General features: G+C 47.6%; 2 protein-coding genes across 2 annotated transcripts; one reads left to right on the plus strand and one right to left on the minus strand.

The window, feature by feature from the left end:
- Positions 1 to 1,079: 1,079 nt before the first annotated feature.
- ccnf (cyclin F) lies at positions 1,080 to 10,269 on the minus strand. The gene is made up of 17 exons (XM_062448057.1): positions 9,998 to 10,269; positions 9,023 to 9,177; positions 8,662 to 8,768; positions 8,470 to 8,537; positions 8,098 to 8,294; positions 7,598 to 7,651; positions 7,084 to 7,188; positions 6,732 to 6,809; positions 5,977 to 6,131; positions 5,435 to 5,599; positions 5,201 to 5,324; positions 4,808 to 4,988; positions 4,573 to 4,660; positions 4,132 to 4,231; positions 3,855 to 3,988; positions 3,538 to 3,716; positions 1,080 to 3,051 (listed from the first exon to the last, which is right to left on the minus strand). Exons 1-17 carry the CDS (start codon positions 10,011 to 10,013, stop codon positions 2,588 to 2,590), a joined length of 2,370 nt encoding a protein of 789 aa, XP_062304041.1. The 5' UTR covers positions 10,014 to 10,269; the 3' UTR covers positions 1,080 to 2,587.
- Positions 10,270 to 10,853: 584 nt separating this feature from the next.
- nubp1 (nucleotide binding protein 1 (MinD homolog, E. coli)) lies at positions 10,854 to 16,355 on the plus strand. The gene is made up of 10 exons (XM_062448068.1): positions 10,854 to 11,045; positions 11,551 to 11,655; positions 12,071 to 12,204; positions 13,112 to 13,180; positions 13,297 to 13,329; positions 13,971 to 14,061; positions 14,149 to 14,303; positions 14,548 to 14,658; positions 14,892 to 15,078; positions 15,782 to 16,355. Exons 1-10 carry the CDS (start codon positions 11,015 to 11,017, stop codon positions 15,832 to 15,834), a joined length of 969 nt encoding a protein of 322 aa, XP_062304052.1. The 5' UTR covers positions 10,854 to 11,014; the 3' UTR covers positions 15,835 to 16,355.
- The last annotated feature ends 52 nt before the right edge of the window (positions 16,356 to 16,407 follow it).

Here is a 16,407-nt window from a genome sequence, read left to right on the forward strand (position 1 = left end):
GGGATCCCCTCCTCCAGAGACGGTTGGTGAGAGAGAGGAGCAGAACACAGGCTAAACATAGTCATACAGTGTCGATGGGTTTTTAAAACACCAAAATCCATTATTCAACTTTATAGATGTAGGACAGGACCGGGAGACTCCAGCGTTGGCTGACCGACGACCAGGCAGGTGCTGACAACTCAAACCCCCCACACCACAAGGGATGTGTGTGGGGGGGGGACAGAGAGAGGAGAGCAGGGATTAGAGAATGCCAGGAGCAGCTAACAGTTACAGTCATAATAGAATGAGATCCCCACCGGTCAAGTGTGGACTGGTGCAGCAATTTAACAGAGCAAAAAAGGGGAATTTGATGCAACCCCACACACCAAGACAGCGACAGCCCCCCTCATTTGGAACATGAAATCTGTTCCAGGGGAAGAGAACTCTAAAATAAGTTATACTTAAAGAATAAGGATGGAAACAACCCGTCCCCCGTTGCCTCCAACTAGTAACATACTTACCTTTAACAGTCGTAGAATTGACTAAACAATAACGTTTTTAACCTAATTTTAAATGTCGAAACAGTATCAGACTCCTTAATTGAGACGGGTAATTTGTTCCAGAGAAGAGATGCTCTATATGAGAACGCCCTACCTCCAGCTGTTTTTTTCTTAATTTTGGGAACCACCAGATAGCCGGCATCTTGAGATCTAAGTGTCCTTGCGGGGCAATAGGGTGCATGGAGACCGGAGAGGTACAGTGGTGCCAATCCATGCAGAGATTTGTAGGTTAGTAGTAGAACTTTGAAGTCAGCTCTGGCTTGGATAGGGAGCCAGTGTAGAGAGACAAGAGTAGATGTTATGTGATCAAACTTTCTTGTTCTGGTCAATAGTCTAGCAGCAGCATTTTGCACCCGCTGTAAATTTTTTAGGTGGGTAATTGGGAGGCCAGAGAACAACACATTGCAATAGTCCAATCGGGACGTAACAAATGCATGTATTAGTTTTTCGGCATCATCCTTTGAGAGAAATTTTCGTATTTTGGCAATATTACGTAGATGTACAAGTAACAAGTAAATTAGAGGGCTGAGAAATTCCAAGTCCTTTGTCTTGTTTTAATTAAAATAAAAAAAATACATTCAGACATTTCAAATAGACATGTAAAAAGTACATTTAAACATTTTTGTAGACAGTTTACTGGACTATTTGGAATTCAGCAATAACAATTTCAAGTAAAGGCAGCTTGTCACAGTCTTTTTTTCCAACACCTGAAACATTTACTGTACATATTTACATATTACCAGACAGCAAGTGTGTCAGAACATTTTAAAAAGTATTTACAGTCAGTCTCAAAACATCAACGGACATGTGTCAGCTGTGTCTAGAGTTGCTGTAAATCTACAGTACTTTTAAACTCTTATCAAGCAACATTTCGCCTTTAGTGTCTCCACCTCCATTTCTCCAACAGAAGCCAAAGCAACTCCACTTGATAATACATATAATAGTAGTTGATTGTTCAAGCGTAAGCAAATGTTGCCATTAAACATTTAAATTCAGTCGAGTTTGTTCTGCTTTGATGACAACAAAAGTGCTGGACTAAATTTAAGATGGACCCAAGGGAGAAAGGTTGAGCAACTCATTGCTTCTTACTGGGACTACATGTTTCACAGACTAAACAATAAACACTTAACATCTCAGGCTTCACATCTCTAAAACATTCAGCTGACAATGCTTATTAGTGGTCTATAAAAAGCTGTTTAGTGTCGAACAAGAGTTCAACTAAAATGAACATGATGTACCTGTAAGGGCACTTTGTATACTTACCAAACTTGTAAGTAATACATATACATCAATACATAACATACATCCTACAACAGCTCAATGTATTTAGTCTTTTACGCCACTGACACATATCTGACCCATGGAAAGTTCCATGGAGTACCTTTGGCTTGTGTACAATTCGATGAAATGGGAAAATGACAGGTAACAGAAACTAAAAATCACACTTTTAGCCGGAGAAAAAAAACCCTAACCTGAACTACAGAGTAGTCTTTTTCTTTGGACAAAAATGTGAAGAGAACCCTGAAGAACAGTGCATATCAATAACCTTTCCTTATTGAGGAATAGTGATGTGGTTCTTATAACATAGCCATGTTACTAATAACTTAGAACATGTCCCGAGGTTTCCTGTTCAGAGGTCACTGAATGATGAGATACAAAATAGCTGCTTGTTTCAAAAGTTAGCGTACAGCAAGATGAACTGCAATGTAACAGTGTCAAGTCCAGTGGTTTCAATACTGAGAAATTCATGAAAGTTATTGAACTATGGGGAGATAGACACACGCATAAGAGGCTGTCAACATGTTTCACGTAAAACTAAAATGACACAACAAATAATAATAAGGCTGGGGTCTGGTTCATATGACCGGCTTTGTTCTTTTTTTCCTTTCCCTTTCGTTAAAGCTTCCAGGCTCCTGGTGGTCCGGAGGGTGAGGCAGGGTCAGCTGACATCAGTGCAGGACACTGACTGGCTGACTGACGTCAGGGAGACATCCAGTCTGTTCTTCACTCCATGGGCAGTCAGTCAGCCAGCCAGCCAGTCAAAACACTTATAGGCTTAGAAACCCAACACTGGCAGCATACACCTCCACATCTTCATCGTCCTCCTCCTCCTCTTCTTTCTCCATCTCTCCTCCGCTGTGGGCGGCCGCATTCTTCCTCTTCACCTGCCGGCGGGCGGCGCACCTGGGCCTCTGCATTGGCACCAGCAGACGGAAGCCCGGCACGGCGTGGGCCGAGTGGGAGGCGGGGTCGGGGGGCACGGCCGTGAAGGTGCAGGGCATCAGCGTGGAGGTGGTGGAGGAGGGGCTGGTGCTCTGGACGGACGAGTATCCAGAGCTGGGCTCGTTGGAGAAGACGAGGGGCTCCCGGGGTCTCCTCCTGGCGCTACACTGGCCATCCGCTGCCTTTTGCTTGCCGTCCTGGCAGAAGCTGTCCTCGTCGCTGGAGAGGGCGCGGCAGCGGTGCTCCCTCTCCGCTGGCTCGGTCTCCAGGTGGACGGCCACGGCGGAAGCTGAGAGGGAGAGGAAACAGGAAGTTCACGGTTAACAAAAGAGTGTTCCAGCCAACCAAATCCTGTTACTTTCTATCTGCTGTGCTTTCTACTTGTACCATTTGTATGTCGCTTCGGATAAAAACTTTGTTGGTTCTGTGCGTCATCGCTGAATGTATTTACATTTTATCCATTTAGCAGACGCTTTTTTCCATAGCTTAGGAAGAGGCCATTGATTGATTTCGCTATTTTGCAAGGCCCGGACGCATCGGCCCGGGTTTGATTCCGACTTGGGCCTTTACTGCATGTTTTCCCCTCTCTCGCACCTACATTTCCTGTCTATCTCTTAACTGTCACAGTCCAATACATATGTATCATATACCAAAATGATATCTTTAAGTCAGATCTACTACTTAACTTATCACAGTGGCTCAGATCAGGACTATAAGGCATGTAGTCGATAACATGAAACGGAGGCATCTCCCTCCTCTCTACCCCTCCACTTACTCTCTGCGTCTTTCTCTCCCTCGCTCTCCCCCTCCTGATCGCCCTCGTAGCCCGAACAGGAAGTATCCAGGCTCCAGTCCAGGATGTCGCCGACCAGCGTCTCCTCCTGATTGGACAGCTCGGCTGTGGGCGTGGCCACAAAGCTGCCTCGGTGGGCCTGCAGGCAGTCCTCTCGTCTCCTGGGGAAACAAAACGGCAAACCGGTGCGGCGTTCACAGAGCTGGTGCGGCTGTCGTGGTGAAAACCCAGGAGTGTGACTGTGTACGTGTGTGTGTGTGTGCGCTTGCACTCGTGCAGGTGTGAGCCACCAGCCCCACCTCTTGCTGTGGCTGGCTGGTGATGAGAGGAAGGTGTAGGCTTCAGCCAGCTGGGCCGTGGGGCTGGGGGGGAGCAGCTGAGGCTCCCCCTCCGGGACCTCCAGGATCTGACACAGCTCCTTGAAGTCGATGACCTGGAGGGGACCACAGGGGGCGGGGGGGGAGATGAGGCGCTAGCCCAGCTGAACATGGTGGAAACCCTTAACTTTTGTTACGGTAACCAAAAGCGGTCGCCAGGGTTAGGCCTCATCATGTAGCGTGTGTGTGTGTGTCTCACCTTCTCTTTGCTGATGTGCTGGTAGGCCTCATCCTCAAAGCGCTGCTTCACCCCTGTGAGAGACACGTGTCGGTAGTCCTTGGGGATATCCTCACTGAAGCTGAAAAAGAAAGAAAGAGTTGAGATTGAAATCCACCCTGCCATTTCAGTTATTGTCGAACGTAAAAGTAAATCTTGTGGCTTGTCTATTTGGGAGTGGGACGAGGCCCATAAATGCGGTCTTCGATCTGGTCTGACTCACCCTGCAGCATGCTTCCGACTCACTCACCCCCTCCAACACACACACACCAGCTCCACCTCCACATCACACGCACACACCCCTCTGCCTCCCACAGTACTGTTTAGAGCCTCTAACTAACTGCCCGACACCACGCATGTGTGTGCCGGAGGCCTCTTTCCATCGATCCTCTTATTGGTGTTAACCACGCAAACAAAGTTTACCATTTGACGTAGAGCATCACAGTCCACAGCACCAGGTACTGCTTGGAGAAGCCCGTGTAGTCGGCCAACTGGCTGGGCCAGAGGGGAGCTGTGGAGAGAGGGATGGAAGGAGGGAGAGAGAGGGATGGAGAGGGATAGGTGGGAGAAAGGTCAGACTAGGGTCAAATATGCTCACATCTATAATGGTGTGTGTGTGTGTGTATTAGCATGCGAGAGCGTCTTGTCGGGCGCGTACCGTAGTGGTGCATGGCCCGCGTGAGGAGCAGCGCGGCGCAGGCCAGCGTGGCGTGCCGCGCCGCGCCCAGGGAGGAGTAGAGCAGCGACAGCTCACAGATGTAGCTGAACAGGTGGAGGCTGCGGCGCTCCATGGGCAGCAGGGACATCAGCACCTCTCCGTAGTCCAGCAGGGTGGGGCTCTGCGGGGGGCACATCACCTCAGTTCATACATGCAACGCTGACACGCGTCGGAGCGCGTGGCCGTGGCGACTGTACGAAAGGACGCTTTGGATTGATTGCGAAGCGTTTGCACATTGATTTAGCGTTAGCGCACGGACGGCTAAATGGGCTCGGCACCCGTTTGAGTTCAAGAAAATGTGTTCGAAGCATGCGCGTCCGTCCGTCCGCTCACCCTGATCTTGCCCTCCAGGACGGCCACCACCTCGCCCATCATGCGGACCAGGTCCTCGTACTTGTAGGTGTTGTCTGTGAGCCACACGGCCTCGCGGATGGTCAGGATGTCCTTGCTGACGTAGCTGTGGAGACGAGACAAACCGCGAGCTTCAGAAAGAGGCCGATGGGAGGAGAATGAAGACGATGATGACGTGCCAGATCCTAGAGACACGGGCGGTGTCTGCAGCCTCACCGCGTGCACACCACCATGCAGGCGATGCCCAGCAGCTGGAGGCGGGCCTTGGGCACCGAGCGCAGCTCCAGGTAGCGGTCCACGCAGCTCACGGTCACGTGCAGCGTGAGGCTGGAGAAGTCCTTCATGGTGGTCACCTCCACCAGCCAGTCCACCAGGATGTACCTGGACGCGCGCACAGAGAGAGAGAGACAGATGTCACACGCTGGCCCACGGAGAGAAACGGGAGACAATGGAGAGGGTATGCTTGCGTGTTCCCCTGTGAGGTGTGGCGCAAACTCAGTGGTGAACGACTATCTACATTTAGTCATTTTAGCAGACGCTCTTATCCAGAGCTACTTCTTGCCGGGCCGTTATGAAACAGCCTTCCAAAAAGGGAGTGTAACGCTCATCTCTAATCCACAAATAAAGTAACTCTAGCACTCTGCCACGACAACAAACCATCCGCAATGGATGACAGCGGTAACAAGTCCAGTTAGTCAGAGAATGCTAAAAGCCCAACGCTAAACCGCTTAAGAGTTGTGCGACGCCGGGCGGCCTACCTCATGGTGTCCTTGATGCCTGGCCGGAGGGTCTCGTCGCTGCCGTGGCGAGGGGTTTGGGGGCTGGCGTGGAAGAGCTGGGCCACCAGGTCGGCACAGGCCCGGGCCTCCAGGCCCAGGGGGTTCCCACTGCTGCACACCTTGGCCAGAGACAGCTGCCAGAGAGGGGAGGGGACGGGCAAGGAAGAAGGGGTTGAAAGAAAGGGAGATGGATAGACGAGATCGGAAGTGACAGAAAGGTGGAGAGAGAAAGATCACGGTCATGCCAATGACAGCCAGCTAGATAGGCCAAGTTTGATACCCCTGTGTACCAGCTGTGCCAAAATACACGGATCTGTCTCTCAAATCTAGAATTATTAACTCTCTCCCTGGCGATAACATCTCCACGGGGAAATATTGTGGAAAAGATATCGTCAAGACGAAACAATAACTCCATCCATCCATCCATTCATGATGACTCTTGATAATAGCCTTTTCGAAGGCAGCTGTCATGGGCGGCAGACAACCACTCCCCCCTACCCTGCTCACAAGCAATGAAGACTGACAAGGATGCCATTATAAAAAGACTATAAATAACCAGGGGACAAAACACTTGACAGTGAAGACAATCGATGGAGCGAGTGGCATTGTCTGAGTGTGTGAGTCAGAGGGGAAGAGGAGACCAAGTCCCTTCATGTCATGCCTTTAGAGAAGGAAACCTTAGATAATTGGCAAGGAGTACTTGAGGGTTTGTACACACACACACAAACACACACCTGTGCTTCCCAGCATCCTTTGGCTGCGTAGTCCCTGAGGGTTCGTACACACTGGAGGTACCTGCCTGGGTCTGATGACTGGGGAGTGAACAGTCAGTGACAGAGAGACAGTACGAGAGACAGAGAGGAATGGTGGTTAATGGTGGATTTCATATCAAACACACACACGAAGTGACTTGCAACCAAAACGAATTGTTCGATAATCCGTCGTGAGAAATGCCTTTCTTTAAGGGACAGACATTAAAACAGAGTGTCTTTAATGTAATAACATGTCATTTTTGGGGGGGTTATACATCTCGGGTCTTCTGTCTGCCCGTGGGCCTTGGTCATAGTGAGGCCAGGCTGTACTCACTGCAGACTTGCGGTTGTGCTCCCACAGCATGTAGGAGCTCTGCAGACAGCCTGCCTGGGAAGACTCCTCCAGCATGGGCAGAGCCTCCGCCTGCCTGTCAGCCTCCTGGAACACACACACACACACACACACCACGAGCGGTGAAACTCCACCCTGACACGCAGTCGTCTTCGAACAGTAGCACGTTCATTAATGTGACAGGCACACGCTGATATGCAAACGTGTTGTGAAATGGGTCTTTTTTTAAATGGGGATATGGGCAAGAGAAAAACTAAATCACACGGTAGTTGAGCAGTTGGTCCACTATCATGACAGGAGGGTTATCCAACATTAATCAAGCCAGCTAATACAGATGACTAATCAAACTGCTTAGGGTAACAATCGGATCACAAGCTAATTGAAACTAGTGTTTCAAACCCAGCCAAACACAAAAGAAGGGGGAAAAGGGGGGTACTTGAGTGTGAAACTGTGTCCCCTCTCTCACTGTGTGCCAATCTCGGTCTCCCATACTCACGTCAAAGAGCTGTAGAACTCTGGCCAGACAATGCAGCAAAGGCCCCTTCTTCTCCTACACAGAAAAAAAAGACAAGACGCATGAATGAAACGAAGCCTTGAATTGTGACTGTGGCAGTTAATAAACACCCATGTAACTGAGAATCCCCAAAATGGCCAGTCTGGTAGATTAGATGTTCTTGTTGCTCTGACAGCAAGACAGAATTGAGGCCTGCTTGTTTGGCCATGAAGTGAAACCTAGACAAGCAGGATCCTTCGCTTTCTCTGCTGTCATTACCTCCCCAGGCACATGGCAGGAACTCCCTCCCTCAAAACCACATTGGAGGGCGAAACTTTGAAAACCCATCTTAACCAGACAGCAGCCACGATGATTAGGATGCAAAGAAAGACATTTAAACCCTCCCCTAAAATAAGAAATACCCGACGTAAGGTCAGCGAGAAGGCTTTCATCCCTGTCCGTCAGTGTTCCATGCCCGCCCCCGAGCTCTGTCCACTACTCACCACGTTGGTTTCACATTCGGCCTTGAGCCGGTCGAACACCACGGCCTTACAGCAGCTACCGGTGGGGGACCAGGGAGGCCGGATGAAGAGCCAGACGAAGGGGTCTGCCGTGGGCGGGCGCAGGCTCTCCGCCAGGCTGAAGAAGCGGGACGCCTTCCTCCCACACCGGTCAGCCCGGCCCTCGTCACACAGCAACGCTAGGAGGAGAGAGGAAGAGGTGAGGGGTACACGCGCCACCGGGGAGGTCGTTGGTGATCTTGTGGACCACTGATCGAGCAGGTCAACCTACTCAACTTTGGTCCTCCCCCAGAGCACGGGAGTCCTCGGAAAGTGCGAGTACAGTACTCAGAGAGAGTGTGAAGTGTGACTTACGTCCTTCGTTGTACAGATAGGCGATCCCTAGCTTCACAGCGGCTTCAAAGTTCCCTTTCTCGGCAGCCCTGAACGGAAGAGAGGGGAGAGATCGTGGCCTTTAGTTGTCTGAGTAGCAGGGATACAGACACAGAGAGTTGGGGAGGTGTGTTCGCACAAGTGGGGGATTGTGTAGCTATATGGGACACCGACCTTTCAAAGAGCCAGACTGTTGTGGGGGAGGGCCAGGTATCCCTGAAACTGACCCGGGCCCAAACACTGGAGTGGCTATCGATGATGTCACGGAGCTGAGAGTGCACCTGTGAGGAAACAGATGTCACTTAGTATTGGCAGTTTTAATCATGCAATGTTCCCGTGTCTGAATTTGCAGGACTCAAGGCATGTTGTGTGTACTTGAATATGTGTCTGCCAATCAGTTTATTTGGCGACAAGATGTTCAGCACACGTTCATGGAGATGATGTTGCATGTGTACTGACAAGGAAATGCAAGTGCGTGTAACAGAGCGAGTGCTGTGGTGTGAATTTGAGACCGGGAGTGTGTGTGTTTACTCACAGCTCTGACAGCCAACAGGTCTTCAGCAGAGAGACACTGGAGCACACAGAGGAGAACCTCTTCAGGGAGGGATAGCAGGGTCAGGACAGGGGCACGCTTACGGACCCGCTTCCGCACAGGAACGGAGAAGCATTTGGAACAATGACAGTGTAGTGCTGCAAAGAAGAAAAGAAGATAATTAAATAAGTTAATATAGAATACAAGCAGGGCAGTATTTTGTCCAAGAGGGAAATACACGGCCTCCTTTGACACACTTTGAAAGTCATCTCCATAGGAGCCTTCGCATACTGACTTGTTTATTCAAGAGTGGTTGTATACTTCTCGTCTTGGTGTAGGACTGTGGTTGTAATTGTCACGTAAATGTTAGCTGCTTACTTGGTGCCCAGTTTGAAGGCTCAACAAAATGACAAGTATGCTAGCTTGGTAGCTAAGTAATTACTATCCATTTGAATAGTAAGCTTGTGTTGGTACATTCAAAAGTAAAACCACGTATTAATAATAAAACGTTACCACATTACATATTATAAATAAAGAAAATGTTAAGTCATATCGCTATCTGGCTACATTATATTAGAGGGGTAGGACATGATCCAGCTTGGACTGACCGCCCAATTTTCCCTCCTCAGAAACCCAGGCAGTTTTTTTTAAAGAAATTTGAATCGAACAAAATAAAAATTACATGCATACACAAATACACGGAGTATAACAAAACTGGGTGAATCTAAAGCAAGGTTGGTGAAAATTTTAACCAAATGCTCCTACTTCTGGTTAACTCGATAGAACAGTTAGCTAGCTCTAGCTCGCTTGCGTACAGTCAAGACATCAAGCTGTGAGGAGTAGCATCAGTGGTAGAAAAAAGGTAAATCAGATAAATGTTTTCAGATTCATTACTAACATTTTAACGCCACTGTATAAATATAACGCTAGCTAACCTTATATATACAAATACATTTGATAATTTAAAAATAAACTTACCACCGCCCGCTTTCATTTCCAGTGGCAAATCACTCCAAGTACAGGCTAAGCTAAGACGCTAACTAATTTAATGCAAAGGTAGCTTTCGTCTATCCGAATACTAGCATGAACAGATATTATTTAAATGATGCTAATACTGTTGTCCTGTATTTTACCAACAATTTTCCTTTTATATTGATACCGCCGTGGCAATATTGCTGACCAGCTTCCTGAGATGTTGTGAAGTTGTTAATCAGGCTACAATTCAAATCCATGCATGCATCTGTACTAGAGATCCTCCCCAAATTCATTTAGCACCGCCCGCGCGCTGAGTTTAAACATCAACTTCAATATAATTGGTCGTGAAGGGATACGCCCAACCAGTTGAGGATTGGACGAGACGGATCTACGACGTTTTAATTGGTTTAGTTTCATCAAATAAAATAAATATTTCTGATAGGACGAGAAAAAGCCTTTTCGAACTACGCGCTCCCAAATAGATGTATACCATTGGTTCAAATGGTTACAAAAAACAGAATAGATAAATTGGTCGCGCCTCTTAGGTTGTTTTCTGGGATGTGTAGTCGATCTTCCATACTTCTTTTTAAATGCACCTCGTTAAAGAGACATTAACCAGAAAATGAAGAAATCTTTAATAGAGGCAGATTTCATATAATAAATGTACACATATAGGCTATACATGGCGGCATTAAGACGCGCTTTTGACCCGTGTTTTTTTCATACTATCGACAAATAATGTTCTCATATCTTTAATACGCATTTAGACCATGCAATGTAGGCCAATGTTGCCTTACGTCGGAAAGTAGCCTACGTGACACAGCTACAATGGTATTGTCTAAAAAGTTTTTTGGCTTCTAAATATGTTATTTTATTGTACCAGATAGACTACCTCGTTAGACTTTAAACTTGGAAACGATTACGGACAACAGGCAGGGACACGTACTGTGTGCGTATGCGGAACCTTAAATCGGGAAGAAGTTCTAGGGGGACAGATTTCACAGCAGGACCGAAGTAAAGATGTCAGACGTACCAAATGATGCTCCTCAACGTGAGTGTCTATAGAGGGGTATCGCCCCTCGGCAATTTATTTTATACGTATTTAAATGTATAGTACCCACATGTTGTATACTTGCTGTGCGGTGAATATCAAGAAGGAACTCCTATAATGAACAACGACCGACCTACGAAGTTAGCAAGCTATGCTAGCAAGGCTACAGGGAGACGCTAAGTGTCATCAGATAAGAAAAAGTTTCAACACAGGTCATAGTGCGTGTCTGCTAGAAAACAAAACAAGTTTCACATGTAGCTTTTAGTCTCATGAACTGTCAATAAACCCCAATTAAAATCATTACGAGTAGGGCAGTCAGAGCCAGGTATACTAACTAGCAATAACAACTACTGCTAAATAGTATGCTGATACTGAGGTCGGATTATTGGAATAACGACTGGGTATAGTATTGAACAGTTCGCAAAGGGACGTTTAAGATGGATAGGGCAGATGCAGAGATAGAAAGGCATACATAATGATACCCTGTACTGTTTGTCTTGATCAGACTGCCCTGGGACCAGCAGTGAGCAGGCTGGGAAGACTTCAGCATGCCAGGGTTGTCCCAACCAGAACGTGTGTGCAACAGGAGCCTCCAAAGCTCCAGACCCTGGTAGGTAATGGCAGGACCAGTACCATCACCTAGGCTACTGGCCAAGATTAGGACACAGACAGACCAGTCTGAAATATACACACGTCACTCATTTTGTCAGAGAGGAGGAGGCAGAAAGGAGCCTTTTTTGGGGGGTCAAAAACACTGCCATTAAACTCAACAGTAACTGTATTGTACTGCATTAACTGTAGACGGTAAAATGACTTCTGAGAGTTTGTCATTCACTCGTCGTGTCTCTTTCCCTTACTCTTGTGTGTCTTCTCCTCTCTCTCTCTCTCTCTCTCTCTCTCTCTCTCTCTCTCTCCCCCTCTCTCCCTCTCTCTCTATCCTCTCCTCTCTCTGTCTCTCTTCTTTCTGTGTATCTCTCCTCTCTCTCTTGATGTTTTCCTTCTCTCTGTGTGTTTCTCTCCTTCAGCTATAGCGGAGATAGCAGTGAAGATGGCGACCGTGAAGCACAAGATCCTGGTCCTGTCAGGGAAAGGAGGTGTGGGAAAGAGTACCTTCAGCGCACACCTGGCCCACGCTCTAGCCAGTGACGGCACGAAGGAGGTATGTGGCGCCACCATTGACTGAAGGGACGGGAAGGCGCAGGCCTATGTCACAGATCCAATGCGTACATACACACACACAAACACATCCTCCACTCCACATGTCGCCACACAAGGCAGGCGTTCCCATCCATCACATTCCCCCTCTCCCTCACTTCTGACGGCAGTAGAAGCCTGATGGGGCTGCAGCCAAGTCTTCGTCAGGCTCTGCTGTCCCTTGTGTGTGTAAAACATTGCCCTCTTGTGTTCACAAGGCGGACTGCAGCTCAGCACGACTTGCACAACGGCCCTTCTGTGACGACAGAACTGATTATCAGTGAACACATGGGCGGCGCTGAGGAGGGTCTAGCAGGTGCTTCAGCACCCCCAAGAAAGACCAAAGCACCCCCAAAAATATTGCTAATTTATTAATAGTATTTATATATGATATATTGCTCCCCCAGTCAATAATCTAGCACCCCCTCAGGACCTGCATAAAAAATTCTCTGGCGCCGCCCCTGAGTGAACATGATCAGTGTTGTTTATGCTTTTGTTGATGACTTGCATGGGATGTTCCTGATTTTGTAGACAAAGATCCTGTTCCTGATATAGACAAAGATGTGCATACTTCAGTAGGTGTGCATACTTCCTGAATTTGAATGACAGTTGATTAATAATTAGAACATTTTAATAAACAACTTGTATATCAAGATATAAATACTTGTATATCAAAAAAATCCAAACACACGTTTGGCGGTGTGTTTGATTGTAAGCAGAATACAGCATGTATAATCTGCTCATCTAATGCTCTGTTTCATGATGAGTCATGTTTATAGAGCTGACTGTGATATACACAGGGTTAAGGGTTAGGATTAGTGTTGTTAACCCTGACACAGGCTGCTGTCAAACTGATCCGTGTGTGTGTGCAGGTGGCTCTTCTGGATGTGGACATCTGTGGTCCATCGATCCCAAGGATCATGGGGCTGGAGGGGGAACAGGCAAGTCACCGCAGATCACACTTCTGCTTTGATTATGCTCATGTTTGTTGGTAGGCTATGGAAATGAAGTCTTTCGTTTTGCCTTTGTGTGTATGTGCGTGCCTGTCTGTCTGTAGGTCCATCAGAGCGGCTCTGGCTGGTCTCCCGTGGTGAGTCTGACCCTATCAACACCAATTTCCATGTTTAACCCGTTAAGGAGTAGCGTCACACATATGTGATCGTTCGAAAGCGGGCCCCACAGAGTACATTTACATTTAGTCACTTAGCAGACGCTCTTATCCAGAGGGACTTACAGTAAGTACAGGGACATTCCCCCCGAAGCAAGTAGGGTGAAGTGCCTTGCCCAAGGACACAACGTCATTTGACATGGCCAGGAATCGAACTGACAACCTTCAGATTACTAGCCCGCTTCCCTCACCGCTCAGCCACCTGACGCCAGGTGGTACCAGTACCGTCACACATGTGTGATTCTGAACATTCCAACAGACTATTTTCCGATAGACAAAAACTATATGACAAACGCTATAGTATGGCTTCAAAATGTACAATTAGGAGGCTAACAAGTAACACTAGCAGGTAGTAGCATTGCTACGAGTATTATGCTAGGTTGCTAGGTAACGGAAGCTAACTAAAGCTAGCTAGCTTCCGTTTTGGAAAAATAACTCACTCTGGTGGAAGCGTCGGTAATATTTAGAACTCACTCCTTAAAAGGTTAATTCATTAATTTGTTACGTGTATAATATTGCCAACATGTATGTTAAATGAGGCCTGACGTATGTGTGTGTTACAGTATGTAGAGGATAACCTGGCAGTCATGTCCATTGGCTTCCTGCTAAGCAGTCCTGATGATGCTGTCATCTGGAGAGGCCCCAAGAAAAATGGTAAGTTTGGATGTGTGTCTTAGATGAGCTTTGTTGGGGCAGATTTACTGACTACATTTAAATATGGCAGGCCTCTGTTTCTGTCAGGCATGATCAAGCAGTTCCTGCGGGATGTTGATTGGGGGGAGCTGGACTACCTCATTGTGGACACGCCCCCCGGCACGTCCGATGAACACCTCTCCATCGTCCAGTACCTCAGCTCCGCCCACATCGACGGAGCCGTCATCATCACCACCCCACAGGTAACCACAGGCAACCATACCGGCCATGACCTCACACACACACACACTGTAGAAGCCCCAGGCACATCCTAAATGGAGGAAACCGTCTGTGTAGATGACAGTTTGTCATAGATGTCTGGCTGTGGTGGAGAACCACAAGTCCTACTTCCTAATCCTGATTACACCACACAAGGTCCTCTCAGGCCGGGGACACTAGACTCTCACTCCTCCTCCTCATCTCCCCCCCCCACACCCACACACACAGGAAGTATCTCTACAGGACGTGAGGAAGGAGATCCGTTTTTGCCAGAAGGTGAAGCTGCCTATCATCGGAGTGGTGGAGAACATGAGTGGATTTGTCTGTCCAAACTGCAAAGTAAGGTCCAACACACACACACGTATACACACACCACTTTTTTGGTCACGTTCTTCCCTCTCTCCTTCTGCCCGTTATTTCACCATGTTACCAATTCCCTGTGGCCCCTACCCCCTAACCCTCACTTCCATCCTCTCCACTACTCTCCAACCCCACCCACACTCCCAACCCCATCTTCCCTTGACCTCTCCTTTGCCCATCCCCCTTGTCCCACCCCGCACTCACCTTTCCAGAACACGTCGCAGATCTTTCCTGCAACCACCGGGGGCGCTGAGCAGATGTGCGAGGAGCTGAATCTGCCCCTGCTGGGCCGCGTGCCTCTGGACCCCAGGATTGGCAGGAGCTGTGACGAGGGCAAGTCCTTCCTCTCCGAGGTACCCGACTCCCCTGCTGCTGCTGCCTACCACAGAATAGTACACAGTGAGTACGCACGCATACAGGGATATGTACACGTGCATCGACACACACGCACGCATACAGGGATATGTACACGTGCATCGACACACACGCATACAGGGATATGTACACGTGCATCGACACACACGCACGCATACAGGGATATGTACACGTGCATCGACACACACGCACGCATACAGGGATATGTACACGTGCATCGACACGCACGCATACAGGGATATGTACACGTGCATCGACACGCACGCATACAGGGATATGTACACGTGCATCGACACACACGCACACGCGCATACCGGGATATGCACTGACGTGCATCCACGCACAGTTCCTTGGAAGAGCACAGAAATTGTTGACTTGACATTTGTGAATAAAGGGTATTCTATTTTCTAGATTAAATGGAATGAAAGAAGAAGTGTTGGGCAGATAGAGGAAGCATGTAAACGGGACTCTGAAATGTTCAATACAGGGGAAGTTTTTATCTTTTTGCATTGATAAGGGAAAAGTAACAGCAATGACATATTGCTGTGGGCTGTCTAAAAACACACTCCCACACTGACAAACGAGTACAAATGGAAAAATGTGTTGACGTTTTTTCAAAACAGTAACAATTTAAATGCATATGGAAATAATGTACGTGCACGCACAAGCGCACAGGTCCACACATTGTCCACATGTTAATCTTCAACACATATATCCTCTCTCTCAGGTATCAAGGATTACTGCTCCAACCATGCGACAGAGGAGGAGAGTGCTGGCTAGAAGCCAGTCTGGAGGCAGCCATGTTGGTCAAGGAGGGACAGATCCCATGACTGGTGCTTCTGATGGTGATTGGTGACATATGGCATTTAAAGACAACAACAGATTCACTATTTATATGTAAACTTGTCATTATATACACTGGGCCACATCATGTAGACACACAGTGCTTAGCTCAGTATCTAGATCCTACCATCTCTGTTATACACTTTACAGTATTTGGATCTCTATCTTTAACCCACTGTATCTAGATCCTTCTTCAGCTTGCAAGGTAACTGACTACAGACAAGGTTTCTGTCTGCAGCAGAGTTTTGAGTTGGATCCTTAAGGGTTTGTTGACAAAGGCTTTTGATTGGTCAATTCCATTCATTATGATCAACTGATCATTAAAACAGCATATCCCATGTTTGAGATTAAATATTTGTTAGAGACGTGTCAATCAATTCCAATTGTATATATTTTTCGAACTCTGTTATTTTAATACTGTTCTGATTTATGATGCATTAAATAAATAATACAAAGGACTTCCTTGGTGTCTGCTGACTATTCTACATGCAATGTCTCAATCTCTAACCA

This window comes from Osmerus eperlanus, chromosome 2 (genome assembly GCF_963692335.1).
Source record: "Osmerus eperlanus chromosome 2, fOsmEpe2.1, whole genome shotgun sequence".
NCBI lineage: Eukaryota > Metazoa > Chordata > Actinopteri > Osmeriformes > Osmeridae > Osmerus > Osmerus eperlanus.

Bases quoted from the DNA above. Each gene is read 5' to 3' on its own strand.
- nubp1 (XM_062448068.1), top strand. From the start codon at position 11,015: ATGTCAGACGTACCAAATGATGCTCCTCAAC. The intron at 14,659-14,891 runs GTAAGGTCCAAC...TCACCTTTCCAG, and splicing joins TTGTCTGTCCAAACTGCAAA to AACACGTCGCAGATCTTTCC. The intron at 15,079-15,781 runs GTGAGTACGCAC...CCTCTCTCTCAG, and splicing joins CTACCACAGAATAGTACACA to GTATCAAGGATTACTGCTCC.
- ccnf (XM_062448057.1), bottom strand. The intron at 7,652-8,097 runs GTGAGTAGTGGA...TTTTCTGTGTAG, and splicing joins CCGAATGTGAAACCAACGTG to GAGAAGAAGGGGCCTTTGCT. The intron at 6,810-7,083 runs GTGAGTACAGCC...TTCACTCCCCAG, and splicing joins AGCACAACCGCAAGTCTGCA to TCATCAGACCCAGGCAGGTA.